General features: G+C 37.3%; 1 protein-coding gene across 8 annotated transcripts in view; it reads right to left on the bottom strand.

Annotated features, from left to right (window-relative positions):
• Nucleotides 1-20502, bottom strand: part of Cntn4 (contactin 4) — a 975079-nt gene that overhangs the window by 157965 nt on the left and 796612 nt on the right. For all 8 annotated transcript variants that reach the window (XM_031382788.1, XM_031382782.1, XM_031382784.1 and 5 more), the window contains 2 exons: nt 14379-14515; nt 12438-12567 (listed from right to left, as the gene is read on the bottom strand). In XM_031382788.1, the coding sequence (XP_031238648.1) occupies nt 12438-12567; nt 14379-14515 (267 nt within the window). The remainder of the gene's footprint in view (nt 1-12437; nt 12568-14378; nt 14516-20502) is intronic.

Genomic DNA, 20502 nt, shown 5'->3' with positions numbered 1-20502 from the left:
GTGTGTGTGTATGTGCGTGTGCATGCATGTGTGCACAGGTACTTACATGCTGCATCATGCATGTGGAAGTCAGAGGTCAGAGGCAAGAGGTCAGAAAATAACATTCAGGAAATGATTCCCGCTTGTCACCTTGTGAAATCCTTGGAATTAAACTCAGGTTTTCAGGTCTGTGCACAAGTGGCCCAATCTACTGAGGTATTTTTCTGGGTTCCATTAGTTGCAAGGACTGTTTATATGTACATGCCAGTCTGCTTTGTCATATTTGGGCACCATTACTGACTGACAGTTATTTGGTCATAATCCATAGTTTGTTTTGAGAACTTTCCATTCTCTTATATTGACCTATAAACCTATATGCATGAGCACACTGTATTGACACTTCATGTCCTGGACTCAGGAATCATGAAGCTTTCAACTTTGTTCTTCCTAACATACTATTAGCTATTGATGCCAATCTCCTCTTGAGATCTCTCTCTCTCTCTCTCTCTCTCTCTCTCTCTCTCTCTCTCTCTCTCTCCCCCCCCCTCTCTCTCTAAAACAAAACATTCTCCACTGAGGTTTTCATGTGACCTCAGTTTTTTATCAACAGATCTGGGAAGAATGGACATTTTCAAAGCACAGGGTCTTGAGTTGCACATAGGGAATTACTTTCTATCTGTTCTTTGTCCTCAGTCCTTTGAACAATATTATGTAGTTTCTAGTGCACAAGTTTTTGCTCCCCCTTCTCCGATTACTCTTAAATGTATTTCTCTTTGAAGCTATCATAGATTTCTCCTGATTTACTTTTTTTTTTTTGGATTGGTCTCTGTTGGCATGCAGCACTGTCACTGAGTTCTTTGTGTATCTTGATTTTGCACCCTGCAGCTTTCCTGAAATGATTTATTAGTTTCAATAGGCTTCCTTTGCTTTTGTAGCTGCTTTTGAGTTTCCTCTGTGTAAGATCATGTCATCTTCAAACAAAGATTTTACTTTCTTCCTATTCCAAGTTGGAAGCCGTTACTGCTTTTTCCTCATCTAATTGCTCTGCCTAGGACTTCCAGTACTACACTAAACAATAATGGTAAGGGTGGGCATCCTTTATTTGCTCCCAATCATAGAAAGCTTTCAAGCTTTGAGTGTGATATTGGTGGGCTGCTTTGTATGCGACTCCTATTACACCAAGACAGACTTCTCTTACCTTTATTGCTGAATGTTCTTTTAGAAAATCACAAAATGGTGCTGAATTTTGTCAACTGCTTTTCTTCATTGACAGAAATGATACTTGGGGCTTCTCTTTAGTCTTGCCTTGTAGAATAAAATAGGCAGATATTCACACCATGAACCCTCTTCTAGTTTCAGGTATAAATTCTGCTTGGCTTTGGTGGATCATGCTGATAAATGTGGCTGGCTAGCATTATGTGGGGAATTTTTTTCAATACAATATATCAAGGAATGTATATGTTTGCTCTTCTAAAATGCTGTGGAAGACTTGAGCAGAGCTGGTGCTAATTCCTCTTAAATACTTGGTAGAATTCTCTGTGGAAGCCTCGATTCCTAGGCCTCTTCTTGGCAGGCTTTGATTATGACTTTCATTTCCTTACTGGATATAAACAGCTCAGATTCCCTACTTCTTCATGACTCAGCTGGTAAGGTTGTTGAACGTGGTTATTCATCTGCTTCTTCTCAGGCATTACGCTTAAAAATATCTGTGCTATAATTTTCAATATTTTACTTTTTTATTTTTTTATTTTTTTTGTTTTATTTGAATCCATTTCTTAGCCTGGATGAAGGATTGGTAATTTTGTTGATCTTTTTAAGGAATGAACTCTTCATTTTACTGATTTCTTTCCTATTCTTTATTTCATGTACTCGGCTTTAATAGTTATTATTTCCTGAGTACTATTTTGTTGTGTTTTGTTTTGTTTATTTTCCTAACTTCTTAGTTGTAAACCCAGGTTGCTAATCAGGTAACTTCTTTTAAAATTATTTATTACTATACATTTACTACTCACTACAATTTGTGCTGCCTTTTTATGTCTTATTATATTTTTACTTCTTTCCATAAAATGTCCAAGTTCCCTTTTATTTCTCTCCATACACTGATTTAAGAATCAGCTGTTCAATTTTTTGTATATTTGCATATATTCTTGTTTTCAATCAACTATTAAGTTCTGGTTTTATCCCAACATTGTCAGTGAGGATGCCTTATATGATCCTAATATTCATAAGTCTGTTTGAGGCTTGTTAGATGTGTGTTATCCTATAGAATGTTACAAGCATCCTTGCAAAGAATATTGGGCAAAGTTTATCTGCAGGCGTCAGTTATGTCCAATTGGACTACTTTTGTTCAAGCTTCTTGTTTTCTTATTGATCTTTTTCTACTTCTTTTCATAAGTAAGAAAACAAAAGTATTTTATAAACATTTCTCTTTTTTGACAATGTAATAGCAAGATATCCTTTTATTATTGAACTGAAAATTTAATCTAATTTTTTTTGTTACAAAGTAAGACTTATGTCATACAACTTTACATTCCAATTTTTCTTTGTTAAAATTACAGAGACAAAGCCAGGTTAGTGGTGTCGCACATCTTTAATCTCAGCACTAAACATTTCTTCCTTCATATTTTCAGACTTTTGCTTCATATATTAGAGGCTGTTAATGCTTATGCACACACACACACACACACACACATCATCATCATCATCATCATCATCATCATCATCAATCATCCTATGGTGGTGAACCCTTTTACCATGATGCAATATTGTTTTATATGACAGTTTTCCCCTTACAATTGTTTTGTCTGATATGCTAATTTTTAAATGATTATTTTATTTTACCTGTGAGTATTTTGCCTGTATGTATGTATATGTGCCACATGTGTTCTTCTGCCCCGAGATGTCAAAAGAGGGTAGCAGATCACCTATATGTGAACAATTATGTGGTTGCTGAGAACTGAACCCTGTTTCTCTACAAGAGTAACAAGTGCTCTTAACCATTTCTCAACTTCTCCAGACTCTATACACACTTTCCTTTATTCATATTTTTAATTATTTTTTATTGGATATTTTCTTTATTTACATTTCAAATGTATTCCCCTTTCCAAGTCTCCAGTTAAGAAACCCTCTATTCCATTCCACCTTCCCTTGCCTCTATGAGGGTGCTCCCCCACCCATTCACCCACTCCCATCTTCCTGCCCTGGCATTCCCCTACACTGGGGCATTGAGCACCCAATTTCTTAAAGGTAAAATATAGTTTCAATATTTTAATATCCACTCAGCCAATCTATCTTTTAAATGTATATCTAATCCATTTTATATTATTGATGGGGGAGGAACTAAAATTGTTCTTTTGTGTTTTTCTGCTTATCTTTTATCTTTTTGTGCCACACTTCCTTTACAATTTCTTCAGCATTTCCTTTGGTATTTAGTGGCATGTTTTCCCCCCTGATTTTGTGTATGTGCCATATGTATGAATATGATATACATATACATTTGTGCCTGCCATTGCAATTATATGGCATATCCTAAAATCAGAATCATTTATTTTAAGCTTATAACTTAAGCCTGTCCCATACATAAGTTCTGTTCCCCCATATCTTGTCACCTTTACCTATGCTGATGACACGATACGTTATTTTTAATAACATATGCTCATATTTTTAGTTACATTTTATCCATGTATATTTTTCCCAGATGTAAAAATATGTTCATGCATGCATAGATCTCTACCTGACAGTATGATTGGTTATTTCATTCTTTTTCATTCAGAAGAGTTCCTTTAGCATTTATTGGAGTGAAGGTCTCATAATGATAAACTTTTGATTTTGTTGACCTGGGAAAGTATGCATTTCTCTCTCATTTTTAAAGGAAAATTTGTTAGGTATTTTCAGTTGGAAATTTTTCCCCCCAGAATTTTCATTAGATCATCCCATTCCTGCTGGGTTGCAAAATTCACCCTGAGAAGTCTGCTAACAGCATCTCCCTCCTGCATGAGCTATGTCACTTTTTCTCAATGTATGGGCATTCTCTTCTCCTTCTTGACTTTGGACAGTTTAATTATCATTCGTCTAAGTGTACATCTCCTTGGACTCACTCTAGAGGGGATTCTTTGAACTTCTTGAATCTCTATGCCCTTTTCTCTTCTCATCCCCAGATTTCAGCCATCATTTATTCACACTTGTTACTTAACACTTTATTTTCATTTTTAAAATTTCAGACTATGTATATAGTTCTGTAGGATTCTATCATATAAGTTTCTTAGGCTTTTCTACTTTCTGTGAGTTTTGTTCCTTTGTCTTTCTAATTTCCAATGTTCAGTCTCTGGATTACTGATTATTTCTTCTTCTTGACTAAGTTGGCTATGAAAATTTTCAACTCAATCACCTCACCTTTCCTTCACCTCTAGAATTTGTTCTCTTTTCCTTCATCTCCTGCTTCCACAATTATTCAATTTTTCCCCATGTTTCACTTTATCAATTTAATTTTGCTGTCCTAAAAATCATTAAGAATGGAAATTATCATTAATTTGAATGATTTTTTGTCTGACAATTGATAAATCTCTAAGTTTTTAGACTTGCTTTCTAGATAATTAAGCTGTTCCTTCAAGTAGCCTATATTTGTGCATTTTCCTACAGAGGTTTGCAGTTCTTGTTCAGTTCCTCCCCATAGTGTCTCTGAGAGTGGCTTTGTCTTTTTCTGAGCCATCAGGTAGCTGTAGTGTAGGATGCCCCTAGTGTTCACTATATAGATGACTCTGATATCTTATGCCCAAAGCCTTGTTCTGTCAGCTTTTAGATTTAAGGAAAATAGAGACATAATTCCCTTTGACAACATCCTCCCCTTCATTCAAATCACAAATAGTCACTATATTGAATGTATCTTTCATTGTTACTACTGTCTCCAGGTAAATATAGGAAGTTGGAATTATTTTTCTTATGACTTCATTTAATGCTTAGATGTTGGTGGGATGGGTGGATAGAGAGGAACTGACTCCTAGTGAGTAATCACTATGAACTTGTCTACTCTAATTTAATATGACTTGTGTCACTAAAGACTAGAATGTAAAAATATTCATTATGTTAGGTAGTTAGCTCTTAGCAAACTTAGAAGCCATTGAGGAGGCATCCCCACCTCATTTTCATCTTTGGACTCTCCCCCACATTTCCCTGGTAATATGAGATAGGGAAGAGTTGGCAGTTGCCTTTCATATGATTTAAAATGCTACTTGAAAAGATGAACATATTAGGGCTTTGTTAATGCCTATTAAAGCAAAAGTAGTTCTTTACAGTCAAAACAATGGGGTTTTCATTCTATTCCAGGCTCAGGGTAGAGATAGAATAGTCTTATCTACTTATCAAGTTAGCACGTTATATAATTCCATCTCTTTCCTTAAGAGTTAGTACAGCAGGCCATGTCAATTATTTGGCCAGAAGACCACCTTTTAGAAGGTTGATTTACTTTCAGACATGCTAAGGAAATGGGAGGAATAATTGTCCTCTAAATGAAATCATGGAGTTATACACCTAGCTCTTCCTCCAATGTAAGTTACTCACAGATTTCACTGCTAACCCAGCTCACTATTCTGAGTTTTAACTCAAAAATTAACTTTTTCCTATCTTTTTCTTTTTAATATCTTTTTGAGATACTGTCCCAAAGCCTACTGAGCTCCAAGGTTGAACCTATCTCCTTTTTGGATTCTAACTCAAAAGGAATGGCTAATTCTCATTCTTTTACCCATCTCCCTCCTTCCATAAGCTTCTGAGATCCATCAGTTACTCATGCTCTGGTTTATATCTCAAATGCCAATAAAATGGCCCTCAAGCTTCCTACTTTGTCCATTTTTAAATTCTTTTATTAATGAGACTAAGATCATACAAAAGGAAATTCCAGCTTTCCCAGTAACAATTCTTTCTAGAAATCTTACAATGGCAATTCTCTGTGCATTGTTAAGTCTGTATATCCAGTGGCTCCTCTATTCTGTTATTTGATGCCTTTACTCCCTACTTTGAAAAACTCATAAATACTTCTAACACACCTTAAGCCAGACTCCCAAAATGTAATTAATTTGTTATCAGAAGGGTTCAAAGAGGAAAATAATTTTCACGCTTTATTACATTTTCTGACTAAAAAGATTTGAGGGGGGATAATCATAAAATATATAGAACAATAAATACATTTAAAATGTTACTGGAGTCAACAAGATGAAAGGAAGAAAAACAATCTCACTAAAATTGTATGAAAGAGTTAAATTAGATCTGGATTCTTGGAAGTCAATGGAGACAAAGCAACATGGAGAACAGGGGAAAGGAGTGTATTTGTTACAGACTGGTGATGATTTTGCCTCTGTAATAAAAGGCTTGCACTTTTCCATCTTAAAGAAAAAGTTCTTCATTTTAAGATCTATTTGCTAGGCATATCTTCTAGAAAAACATTATGGATTTCAGGGAAGATAATACTTTCTCAGCAGTCTTATTAGGATGCAGAAGTTCTGTTCATAAGACAATATGCAGTAGTCACACTCAAATGAGTTAAAATGATTCCCATTTTACCTCTGGCCTTTCTTTGACTATGAGGAATTGTAATACATACCTCTGAGATCATTATGTCTTTCCTAGGTAATCTTTAAGGAATATGATCCACACCTTTGCTGAGCCTTCATGTAGTAACTGGTTGAGTCATTCGACCAGGTGTCCTAGTGACTCAGATCATTTAATCATGGCAGCAACCCATGGTGCCCCTCTTATATAGGCAACTCTGACATTGAATATTGATCCTAACCAGAGATTTCCCAGGTAGAATATATTCAACATTTAAAGAGAAAGAGAATGCTTGTGTCTAGAACTGAAAGGACATTATTGACCAGCATGACCTGGTTGGTTCCTTGTTAGAAATGTGAATTTTCAGTCTCATCTCAGAAGTACTGTCCAGAAATTCTGAAGGAGGGGTGCAATTATATTTTGATGGAATTTTATCTAGATAATTTTGATTTACAGTACAGTTTGAGGACTGAGAGTTTAGGCAAAATTCTATGGTATTTGGATCTGACCAGTAAGAACATTAGTTGATAACTTTTTAGTTTTTTTTTGCTTTTCATTGGAGTCTTATTCAGATGTTTTTGAGTAATAATGTCTTCTAGGTACAGAGATAGAATTACTTCATATGCACACAGTACAGAATCAGAAGAAAGACCTTCTAGGTTATTGTAATTTGTAGTAAAATTTGATAATTACAAAAATGATATATATTATTGATTTTGAGGCTCTCTATATGTTTTTGGTTTGAAAAGAGTTAGCAAGAGTGACTCACTTCTTTTGTTGTTGTAAACACTTTCAAGTTTGATAAAGATATTTACATGAGATTTTCTGGTTTTCACAGGAAGAAGGGCTAATAGCAAATGTGGACTCAGTAACTTTGTAAATATATAAATTTTGATTCTGAGATAGAAGCATTTGCCTTGCCTCTTTGTGATAGTAGAGTTTCTATGTAGACATTTGCATTTGGATAAGAAAGACATTTGTCCTCTCATTAGATGCTGCACACATTCTTCTATTTGATTATTTTGTAATCTGGCTCAACGAGGCAGTTGAGAAATCAGACTGAGATGCAGATAGGCACTTGTGAAAGTCCCATTGAAATAACTTTTAGTTTAGCCTTAATGGTTTTCTAATTTAGGACCCAATCATCTGGATAAATGCCAAATTAACTGGATAATTGCTCAACCCTGCACCTCACTTTAATTGGTCTATCAGTTCCTTGATGTTGCTTGAGTGTCCTGCTAGGGTCGGATGTCCTATCCCAGTCAGGGCAATGGAATTTCCTTGAGATATAATGCAGTAGTGGTTGCCAGCATACATTTAATATAACAGTTAAAAAAATTCTTCTGGACAGAGGCAGCTTCTGTTTCATCTAAATTCTTCAAAATTCATGTCATATTCAAAGAGTTCTAGTCAACCCACTTTCTCTTACAGGTAGCTTATTGGATTACACAAAGTAAAGATTCTCTAGTACAGTAATCACACTGCCTTTTATAGTCCATGAAGTTTGAATAAAGTACTCAGTGATCTTGTTCTCTGTTTTCTGGCCTCAATTGCTGTGAATGTTTGGCATTTGACACCTCTAAGCTATTCTCTTCTCTGGGAAACTGACTTTGGGAGATCTGCTTTATTCTTCACCCTATCTCCTAGCATCTCCCACTTAGGACCTCATCTCTGCCATCAACAGGATAGGATAGGAGCTAACTGAAATGTTTTCTTAAATAAACCCAGCATCCTTGCTTCGAGGAAACAATAACTGTGAGATTCTAGTTGCCTTTCAAAAATCTCCCTTCTGTGACTCGCCTGGGCTAACATTCTTGAATGAAATCTTTATTTCTGCTGTTCCTTCTTGCCTACTCTTCTCACCTTAGGAACTGCCTCTAGGGAACACTCCCTTAATTTTTATAGCTACATGATCAAACCTCTGCTCTAAGAATTCAGGCACCTTCTATGTCATAATTCTATATCTTCTATATTTATAATCTATATTGCACAAATACTCTATATATCAAACATAACAGAGAATCTCACAGGTTGGTGATTCATTGAGCAACACTGTCACTTTGTGAACATGTGTAGAAATGTTACATTAGGATGGTTATATTTTAACTAAGAAAATATGCAATGTAGACAGTTGCCATTAGGTTTTTTTTGGGGGGGGATGGATTAGATAGAGAGATTTATTTTATCATCATCATCATCAACATCATCATCATCATCATCATCATCATCATCATTATCATTATTGCTGCTACTTACATTCCAGTCAATGACCCCCTTTTAGCCCCCCTCCCACAGTTCCTCATCCCATTCCTCCTCCTACTTGCCTCTGAGAGGGTGCTCCCCCCACCAGACCTTCCCTTTCCCTGGGGTCTCAAGTCTCTTGAGGATTAAGTACATCTTCTCCCACTGAGGCTTGACCAGGCAGACCTCTGCTATATTTGTGCCAGGGACATATAGGTCTGTATATGCTCCTAGTTGGAGACTCAGTCTCTGGGAGCTCTGGCCATTAGTTTTAAACTGATTTATTTAACAATCAAGTTTCCCAGTAATTTCAGGGTTGTAGTTGCTCCAATTCTCATATATTTGCAAGAGTAAAGAGAAGAGTTAAGTTATGTTTATCACCCAGGGTTTATATGTAGCACCCTAAGGAAGCCCAGGGATTATGACGCCTCCCAAAAATTGCATCCATGGTGTAAGATAATAAAGGAAAGAAAGACTTATAGGATGGGTCAAATGGGCTCAGCAGGTAAAGACCCTTGCTTCCACACCTGATGATCCGAGTCACAGACGATACTACAAAAGGAATAAAGGAAACTATGATTTAAAAAGTTGAAAATATTTGGGTAATGGTTCCCATAGGAAACTAAAAAAGTGGTAATTTATAATTGGCCAATTAAAAACAGGAAATCTCTATGCAATGTTAATGTACAAACCTCAAGGTAAAACTCTCTCCATGCCCTGTGAGCAAAGCACCCAATATGTCCATTAATTATTTAGCAGTTTCAATCCATTAGAAATCGACATGTTACAAATACATTAAATATCCACACAGAATGCATAAAGCCAGACCATGAGGAAAGCCTATTAAGTATATACTTCCTAGACATTTCTTATTCATGACATTAGAGCTATTATCTAGCATTAAAGGGAATTTCCTCTACAGCACTGAAGAATCCTAATATTGTATTAATAGTTGAAACCAACATACTTTTCCTCCCTAATGAAAATGATATAATTTCAATTCTCCTTTATTTTATTTTTAGTTTAGTCTCACAATTTTAATACAAGCAATAAAAATAGAATATGGAAGTCTGAAGAGTCAGAGTATTATTATTTTTTGAGGGACAAAGTCTCTTCTGGATTAAAAGTCTATTATAGTTTACTCCAGTTAAGCAATATCAATCTATGCTGAATTTTCAAAGATCAAATGTCTTATCCCTTGAGTAAGACTCAGGGAACTACCCAGCCAACACACAAATTCTCTCAAATTAACTCAAAATATATAATGTGACAGGTTTGGAAAGAAAAACAGTCTCTAAATGATACGGTTTTCAAATCTGTCATTTCAGAGTTTCCACAATTGTTCATTAATATGATTTCATCTTTATGTCTTGAGCTAAATTATGTCTATACATGCTTTAGTCATATGAATTGATTTTTTTGGAAAGATATTCATGAGTCTATATTTACAGGAAATCATGTCAGGTTCTTTCTGACTTCAGGCCAATTTACTCTGCCTGGCACATTCCTGGTCTTCCTTCTGCCTGAATGTTCCAATCCATTCTGTGTAAGACTCAGCTGTCCAGTCCAGCCCATCACTCAAACTTTCCTTCAGCTGCTGCCAATTCTCCTGTTTCAATGCTAGCTTGGTCCATGACCTCAGTGGGATGACGTTGTGGTCCTCATGGTAAATGTGGCCACAATAAAGGTAGAGAACTATTTCTTAGGAACTTTCACCTTTACTCTCTAGGCTCTGACCCTAGGTTGTCTGTGCTTTCAGAAATCTTGATTTGAGATCCTAACACCCAATGTAATGGTATGCCAAGGGGATGATTTGGGAAGGTAATTATGCCAGGAAAAATGAAGCATTCATGATCTTTTCTGAGGCACGCCATACACAACCTGTGTGGCTCCTTGAAGTCACAGAAACTTTTGCATTTGACAGGATATGTACTTCCTAGGAAAGATCTATATGTTAGGCATGGACGAGAGCCTTACAAGGGGAGAGTCAGGATTTAGAGACTAGAAAAGCTATCAGGTATGTAAATTACTCTTCTCTGTGCAATTTTCTTGATATTCCTTATATTATGGTTCAGCCAAGACCTATTGCTTAGACATCCCAAATTAATGGACACTGATGAAATAGTTTAGTGCATTTTGGTGCATTTAGATCTATACTATTCCCTTTCTATTAGTAATAGTTAAATTTAAGAACTTCCTATGGTTTAGATGCAAGTTGCTTTCCTGGACTTAAGAAGAAAGAAACCCCACTACCGATTAGATTAACCAATTATTCAACCATTTATTTACTTACACATAAATCTGTTTTCTAAAATGATATCTCAATTCTTTCATTCACTTATCATCCATATTCATTCAGTATTTATTGAGTACCTACCATGTACTTAATTATTCATTCAGCTCTGAGGATACAATTATGAACTTTGATACCACAGGAAGATTAAAATGCAGTGGGAAAGGAAAATAAAAAGGATGATCATATCAATGTATAATATACTCCTGGCCTCTGTTATTAATGACATAAAGGTAAAGGACAGTAGAAAAACCAGTAGTGGAAGAAACTGATCCAGGCATAAGGCATGTGATGTCCTGAGAGAGCCATATTGATGCTTAGAGAATGGGACTGAAAGCCTTGAAGGCAGGAATAGTGTTTTCTTTTGGCCTGTGGGAAAGCTGTATTCCTAGCATCAAATGCACAGCTGAAGAACACAGTTGGCATGTGGTAAGCACTGGATATATGTAAGAATAAACAAGGGTACTAAGTGAATAAAGTTGTTGAGAGACTGTCTCAGAAAATAGATTGGGGAATCAAGTAATTAATAATTAAAGGGAAAACAGAGAGAAAGATAGAATGATAGTAGGTATGCGGATAGGAGAGTTCAGTGTCAAAAGGAAGACACAGCACACCAGCAGACCATCAGTGCACAGTCTGGAGAGTTCAAACACAGAAGAACAATAGCCACTTTGGCAGCTGTTCAAATAATCCTTTCCAATCCAAGTCAGCTCTACTCCCCACAAGCTGAAGTTTTACCAAGTCAGATGTATTTCAGAAACTTTGTTCAATTGAAGGAGCTGAAGGGGATTGCAACCCCATAGGAAGAACAAAAATATCAACTAACTGGATGCCCCCATAATTCCCAGGGACTAAATCATCAACCAAAGAATATACATGGATAGACCCATGGCTCCAGCTGGATCTGTAGCAGAGGATTGCCTTATTTGTCATCAATGAAGGGGAGGTCCTTGGTCCAGTGGAGGCTCGATGCCCCAGCATAGGATGATGCTAGAGCAGTGAGATGGGAGTGGGGGAGTGGTTGGAGGAGCACCCTCCTAGAGGCAGGGGAAAAGGATGTGATAGGATGTTTGCAGAGAGGAACCTGGGACATTTCAAATGTAAATAAACAATTTTTAAAAAAAGAAATGTGGTCTGTAGATGAATGTAAAACAAATGTCAAGGAAGCCATGTTAGGTTCTGAAAGAATCAGAAAAGGCCCATTTTGAAAGTGGCCTCTTCCTATTGTTTGCAGGTTATAAGACTTGTTTTTAGAACATCTTCAAATCTACAGATCTCCTTATATATTCTGTAGGAGTGAACATTTACAGTTAGCAATTTTACTTACTATTTAAGTGACCTTAAGAGACTTTCTTCTTTTATTCTTTCCACTATGAGGACTCACCTATTACACTAAGCTCAGCGCTGGAAAAGATAACTCCATGTTTATTCTCTGCCACACACTGGTACATGCCAGCATCTGAGAGATTCACTATTGTTATGTTGAGTGTTCCTTGCTCGATTTGTATTCTATCCTGTGAAAGAGAAGAGGAGTATAAAAATAGTGACCTTCCTTCTACATCTGAGAACTTAAGGCAATTTTGCTACATGTTATGTCAAGGGGGCTTAATGGGAGGAAAATAGTCATTATATAAGCAATTTACATTAACATGATCTGCTTATTTGTCAAGTAAATCTGTGCCAGGTCAGATGGCAAATGGAACCAGCAGCATATCAGTTGGTAAATGGAATTTAAATTGTAGGATTCTTTTGCATCCGTGTTGATTTAATAGTGAAGCCTTTCAGATGAATAGGCACTGTAAATAAGTGAACTTGACCTTGAAAGTCAAAGAGCTGTTTTTACTCAATGGTTTTGTGCTAATTGAGGAAAGGGGTGAAAACAGAATCAAATTTATCATTTAGAGTTTAGAGGTTTTTTTTTTTTGTTTTGTTTTGGTTTTTCGAGACAGGGCTTCTCTGTATAGCCCTGGCTGTCTTGGAACTCACTCTGTAGGCCAGGCTGGCCTCGAACTCAGAAATCTGCCTGCCTCTGCCTCCCAAGTGCTGGGATTAAAGGCATGTGCCACCATTGCCTGGCTGTACCTTCAAGGACTGATAGGATTATAATCTTAGATGGGCAATACAAATTTTCAGTATCTGCTGAGTTTACCAAAAAATATGTATCAATAATTCAAAATTCTACCAGGCATAGTGGTGGCACATGCCTTGTATCCCAGAACCCAGGAGGCAGAGGCAGAAAAATCACTGTATAGATGGGACTGTGTACATAGTGAGTTCTGGGCTAGTCAGAGATACATAGTAAAATCATTTCTCAAACATTCATCAATATTCTGAAGCATGGTTGCTGTCATTGGAAAGATTTACACTACTAGTAGTCCAGATGATGGAAGAAAGATAGTATATATGACAAGAGAACATTTTCATGTGTCAAGCTAAAGTCATGCAACTTGAGCATCAGTTTGTACATCACTAAGGATTTTCTCTCTGCACACACACACACACACACACACACACACACACCTCCCTAGTGAACACAAAGGCTTAGAGTAAACGTCTCCTGTCTTCTGAAGGACAACTGTCTAGCTGAATGGATACATTTTGGACTTTGATCAAGTCATCCTTGTTCTCTCACATTTCATGAAAAGAGGGAAATGCCAAGTGCTTGGAAACTTGCACACTTGCAATTTGTTTGACTTTTGTAACAGAGGAAATGATGAACCAGAGGAGCCTTCCAGGAAACTGAGAGTGACCATGCAATGGGTGGTCCAAAGAAATAGTTCCCTTTCTCTACTAGTAACCCAGGGCAGACACTTTCTCTTTCCTAGGTATACTATGCAAGGAAGAAATCTGAGCATGAAAGCTGGCTCTCAATGAGGGGACTGAGGAAAATTTCAAATTCTAGTGATATTTGATGTTTTGTAATAATATACAATAAATAAAATTAAATTGGACATAATTGTTCCTCTGATTTAATTTTGAGAGTCACATTGCTTTTGGATGGCCATCCTCATAGGATATAAAGACTTTCCCTACTGAAGCAGATCCTCAAATGTCATTTTCTAAACTATAGGTTTCAGTCATTCTTATTGTGTGGCTTTCTTACTGTAAAGCTATCAAAGTGTTAATCTGTTGGCTGCAAAGGTCTGGTGTAGAAACTTAGCAAGATTTATTTATAATTTCTATTTGTCAACTTTTTTTTTTACTATTTGTGGCATTTAGATGCTTGTTATTTTGGAGACAACTCAAAGTTATTCTGTTTCCATAGCAATGAGGCCACATTAAACATTACATTACATTAACGCAGAATTGCCATTGATTTACTTACCCGTGTTAACAGTGGGTCACCATTTTTCAGCCACCTGTAGGTAGGTTTGGGCCTCCCATTTGCTTTACATTCCCAGAAGACACTCTCTTCCATGGCCACGTGGATATCATTTATTATTTGAACCCAGTTAGGTTGAGCTATAGACATTCAAAAGAAACAAAGAAGAGGCATATATATTCATTGTATAGCCACTTTCTTTTAATTTCCTAAGCAAATTAAAATTAAAATGGGCTTTTAATCAACTTACTTTTCTAAATGACATGTAAATAGTAAGGGTAAGAAGATATTTATGGAGACTGTATGACCTTTCATGAACACCATGTTTCTGGTCCATATTGTGGAATTTTTTAATCAGTGAAAGCAGAATCTACAAAACTCTCATTAATCATGATTTAAGTTGTTCCTGTCACTTCAGTATTGCTGTTGTTTTGTTTTTAATATGAGAAAACTTCAAGTACCTCCTTTGAATGAATGACCTCATGAATTCCTACCTACATTTTTTCAAGATTCCTTTTCATTAAGAAATAAACAAGTGTCTAAGTTTTTTCCAGTTGGTCACTAGTGAAAGTGGAAAGGGCGTCCTCAGACAATAGTCCTGAAGACCCATGCCTCTGCACTGATTAGAAAATGATAAAAAGTTTAACATGCTTGGAAATAGAGACGGCAGCATTATAAGGCTAGAACTGATGACCAGCCTATCTTGGCCCTTGAAAGACACTGTAAAACAAAGCAAACCAATAGTGAGGGCTACTTGCTTATTTTTGGAAAGATAATGTGAGGTAAATGTCTCTCGTTGAAGCCATTCTATACTGAGTTTTTCTTTCATTAGAACAGCTTAACTCATTGCTAACTAACATATTTCATTCTGACAGTTTATATGGACAACGTTGTAGCCCATATATGTCCATATATGTTCACCATAAGCTATTGTTATCATTCATTATGTGCTGATCTCATATTAGAAGAATGCTGGTCACCAAAGTATGACCCTTAAAGTCAATATTTTTTAGTGAGTCTTAAATTTACTGAGCCTTTTTAGAAAATCAAGTTCTGCACAGAATCTCACATGGAACTCAAAGAAGCATTTACTTCTTGCATTTCATAATACTGAACATCACCCCAACACCCATATTGTACTGTTTTCCATGCTTCCATTGAAGGCATGTTTTATTTTTCTATGATCTCAATAGATATTAACCAATGTTCCTTAAAGATATTAATAAGTTTCACTTCTTGCCTATAGTATAGTTCATGCTTTTATATACATTTGTATGCTTAGTGGTAGAAGACCTTTTGCTAAAACTCCTACAGAAGATAACTACAGTGATTAATTGGGATATTAATCTGTTTGCAGGAGCTACCTATAATACAGGATAATAACTACTGATGTTAATAAGTAGAGTTGATACTAGTATTAATCAGGGATATTATTCAATATCCTTAACATGTTTTTTAGCTGATTTGAACTTGGTACATCCATTTAGCGAGGCTTTAAGTCATGGATAGTTTAATTCAAAGGGAATGGTAGTGTGAAGGCCAAGCTATGTATCTTACCTTATAGATGATAAACAATAAATAGACAAACACTCAATAAGTCACTTAACCAACCAGCAGAGGTCTCTATGTCCTTGATAAGTGCTGTTTACTTCTTTTCCATCTACAAGCAATTCCATGTTTTTTTTTTTTTTTCAAAGAGCAAAACACAATTTTGCAAACGCTCTCCTGATGGAGATGATGCATGGCTGCTTAAGAGGGGAGGCCAAAAGGGTCAACTTCAAAAAAACGTTACAACATCAACAAGCATTAGCTTGAATGAAGGGTTATAACCTGCATCATTGAAAGAGCTGCAAGTTGGCTGCTGTCCTCTATCATCCAGCTGCTAATGGGAAGGGAAGCTCAAGAGGTAATATCTTCCCAGAGCTCTACTGAGAGAAGCCAGCATGCAACTCCTTTAGGACTAATGGCCTAGCCTGCCAAATACACATTCAACCTGCAGCATATTCACCCCCTGCAGATTCCAGAGAAACAAAGCAAAAAAAGAAAGCCATAGAAATCTGTGGAATATTAACAAGAGCAAACTTTTGAAAAAGAGGGAGGGAATACAAAGCAAAACAAGGAAGGACAAACAAAACTCATACAGCAATGTCAAGTTGCAGTTCAAACAGGAAACTTCACAAACACATGCAGAGACAGACTTCAATGTCACCCACTTCCTGCAACACTTGGGCTCATTCTTTCAAAACTATAGAAATCTGGAAGCCAAATCTTGCCACTTCATAAAGGAGCTGGGGTAGGAAAGGGAGGCTTTGAGAAGAGTTTGAAATGACCTTGCAAATTTCAACCTAATTAGATACTTCTGTAGGCTCATTCTTTCTCTGGCAATGGGGTTGTGAAAGTCAAGGAGCTCAAAATAATCGATAATTGGTCCAGGCTGAGGTGAAACCCACAACTAATTTGCCTAATACTGAACTAATTTGGTGTTTGACAACAGTCATCAGGTACATTCTTTGATTTCAATGTGAAATCTCTTCACAGAAGCCAAATTAACATGATCTAAATACATTCCTCTTGAAGTGAATAACTGCACAGGAACCCAGGGAGGTGATGAATGGAATGTCTAGGAGAGGGGAGATAGATTAGCTGGTAAAGTGGTTGATATATAAGCATGAAGACCTGAGCTCAACATTTAGCTCTCACATATACAGGTTGGGCCACGGTGAGACATGGCTATAATCCCAGCACAGGAAGGTATCAAAAGATAGGTACATTTCTGGGGTTCACTAGATAGTCAGCTTGACAGCTGAATTCAACTAATGAGGGCCTATCTTAAAATTCAAAGTGTGTGGCATCCCAAGTAATGGTACTTTATCTAAATGGTACTAAATCGTACCTCTGATTTATACACACAGGCACGCGTGCACACACGAACACACACACATACACACACACACAAACACACATGCACACACGTGCACATGCACACACACACACATAAACATCAGATGAACCTTTTGTATAAGGCCAAAGAATGAGACAGTTTGTATTTTAATGTTTTAATTGCAGATCTACAGGTCAAAAACACACATAGTCACTCCCACTTATTTATGTTGGATGAATCACATATAATATAATCGGGTGATTCTTCCTTTGTAGAACAAACTCTCTGCTTGGTAGAGATAGTTTATATGTGTTTATATGCTCACAGATGCCCATGTGAATTGCTATTTTCCTACAATTCCTTAGTATTCTTTTTTGAGCTCATGCACAAAACAGAATTAAAAAAATATATATTAAAAAAGAAATCGCTCTTTTGATCTTTTGCATTCTTCCACCTTTGAAACAGAAGAATCACTCCTAAGTCTTGTCTCAAGCCACAAGTTCAAATATAAGATTAAACAGCTGTGTTGGGATTTGACCCTGTCACACTGTTCATCTTTTGACAGATGAACCATCTTTTCATTTCAATCTTTTGTTCAATAACTGCCAGAAATGACCTAAATCAGGGTTTGTATATTCCAGCCACTGGAATCATACAAGCCTCTTATCCAATAATAATTTCTATTTCAAACAAATATAATTTGAACTCAAGGGTCAAACAATTCACCAAGGTATCTGCCACTCTTCATTCCCCCAAACCAGAAATTTCTCACAGAAACAAGGGCAAGCTTTGGCCTTAGACCTTGGAGTTTTAAGTATCTAAGAGAAAGGGCATGGTAGGCAAAACCTTTTAAGTAACTTTTGCAAAGTTGACCTATAGACATTTGCCTTTATTTCTAATGGCTTCAACAATTTTGGAGATTGAGTCACTTCCAGAAAATGCAGAGGCCTAGCTATAACATTGCTTTTATTTATAATAAGTTTAGTGGATCTGAAGGTAATTACTCCATTTCAGTTTGCCAAATATTTATGTATGTATGTATGTATGTATGTATGTATGTATATGTATATATCTATATCCTAGGATTTTTAACACTATTCTTAAACTTTTCAAGATAGTCTCAATTTGCCTTAAATCTAATGTCCCCAGATTTCCTCAGAACTAATCATCCACCATTTAATGCTTGAATGTATAGTTTATAATTATAGACTTGTTTTTAATAAGTCCCAGACCTTCAACTTACATTTATCATGAAAAGTACACTTACATTGTGTTGCAAGATACTGTCCAATTTCTGCCTTTGTTCACCTGTGATGGTAGTACCCACACTACAATGGTTGCCATTCTCTCACAGGGTTTCAAAGTGAGTTCTACATGGACCAAGGATTCTTAGAAGACAACGAACTTAACCAGAGCAGAGTTGCTTTGTTTTAAACATTAAACATTTGTCACATTTCATGTCAAACATGACTTAATCACTAACCACATCCATGTTGAGAAACACTGCTCTGATATGAGGTACTGCAGCGGTAAGCAGAGTTTTGGGAGCAGAGACTGAAGGAAGGACAATCCAGAGACTACTCCACCTGGGAATCCTTCACATATTCAATCATCAAATCCAGACACTATTGTAGATGCCAGCAAGTGCTGGCTGACAGGAGCCTGATAAAGCTCTCTCCTGAGAGGCTCTGACAGTACCTGACTAATACAGAAGTAGAGGCTCACAGCGATCCATTGGTCTGAGTACAGGGTCCCCAATGAAGGAGCTAGAGAAAGGACCCAAGGAGCTGAAGGGGACTAATGGCTCCAGCAGCATATGTATAGCAGAGAATGGCCAAGCTGGTCATCAATGGGAGGAGAAGCCCTTGGCCCTGTGAAGGTTCTATGCCCCAGTGTAGGGGAATGCCAGGGTCAGGAAGTGGAAGAGGGTGGGTTGGTAAGCAGGGGTAGGGGGAGGGAACAGGGTGTTTTTGTTTGTTTGTTTGTTTTTTCTTTTTGGGGGGGGGAAACTGGGAGAGGAGATATCATATGATATGTAAATAAGGAAAATATATAATAAAAAAATCAACAAAAGAAGAAGAGCTTTAGGGAAATTCGCAAGCAAATGAATGGAACTGGAAAATATCCTGAGGGAGGTAACCCAGTCAGCAAAGAACATACATGGTATGTACTCACAGATAAGTGGATATTAGGCAAAAAACTCAGAATATCCATGATACAACTCACAGACCATATGAAGCTCAAGAATAAGGAAGACCAAAGTATGGATGCTTCAGTCCTTCTTAGAAGATGGAACAAAATACTTACAGGAGGTAGAGGGTGGGAGGGACTTGGGAAGAAGAGAGGTAGGGGAGAGGAAAAGAGGAGGATCAGGTATGGGAGGAGACTGGGATAAAATACAGAGGGTCAGTAAATTGAACAGAGGGGTGTAACAATGGAGAATGGGGAACTGGAGGTAGCCACCAGAAAGTTCTAGATACCAGGAAAGCAGGAAGCTCCCAGGACACAAAGGGGATGAGATTAGTTGAAATGTCCAACAAAGGAGAGGGAGAACCTGTAGAGACTATATCCAGAGGTTAGGCAAGGCCCCGATTGAGGAATGGGGTCACCCATTCATCTCCAAATTTTTAACCAAGAATGGCTCCTGTCTAAAAGAATTACGGGGATAAAGTATTGAGCAAAAACTGAAGGAATGGCCATCCAGAGTCTGCCCCACCTGGGGATTCATCCTATACACAGTTACCAAACCCAGACACTATTGTGGATGCCAACAAGTACTTGCTGACAGGAGCCTGTTATAGCTGTCGCCTGAGAGGCTCTGACAGTACCTGACAGATACAGAGATGGATGTTCTCAGCCAACCATTGGACTAAGCACAGGGTCCCCAATGGAGGACCTAGAGAAAGGACCCAAGGAACTGGAGGTTTGCAGCCAAATAGGAGGAACAACAATATGAACCAAACCAGTGTCCCCAGAGCTCCCAGGGACTAAACCATCAATCAAAGAGTACATATGGAGGGACCCATGGCTCCAGCTGCATATGTAGCAGAGGATGGCCTAGTCGGGAATCAAAGGGAGGAGAGGCCCTTGGTCCTGTGAAGGCTCAGTGCACCAGTGTAGGAAAATGCCAGGTAGGGGAGATGGGACTGGGTAGGTGGGTGGATGGGAGAGCAACCTCATAGAAGCAGGGGGGAAGGGGATAGGATAAGAAGTTTCGAGGGGGCAGGACTGAGAAAGAGGATAACA

The sequence above is a fragment of the Mastomys coucha genome, unplaced genomic scaffold (genome assembly GCF_008632895.1).
Source record: "Mastomys coucha isolate ucsf_1 unplaced genomic scaffold, UCSF_Mcou_1 pScaffold20, whole genome shotgun sequence".
In the NCBI taxonomy this organism is placed as follows: Eukaryota; Metazoa; Chordata; class Mammalia; order Rodentia; family Muridae; genus Mastomys; species Mastomys coucha.
Note: the sequence above shows the minus strand (reverse complement) of the source record. Positions and strands in the feature narration are given on the sequence as shown.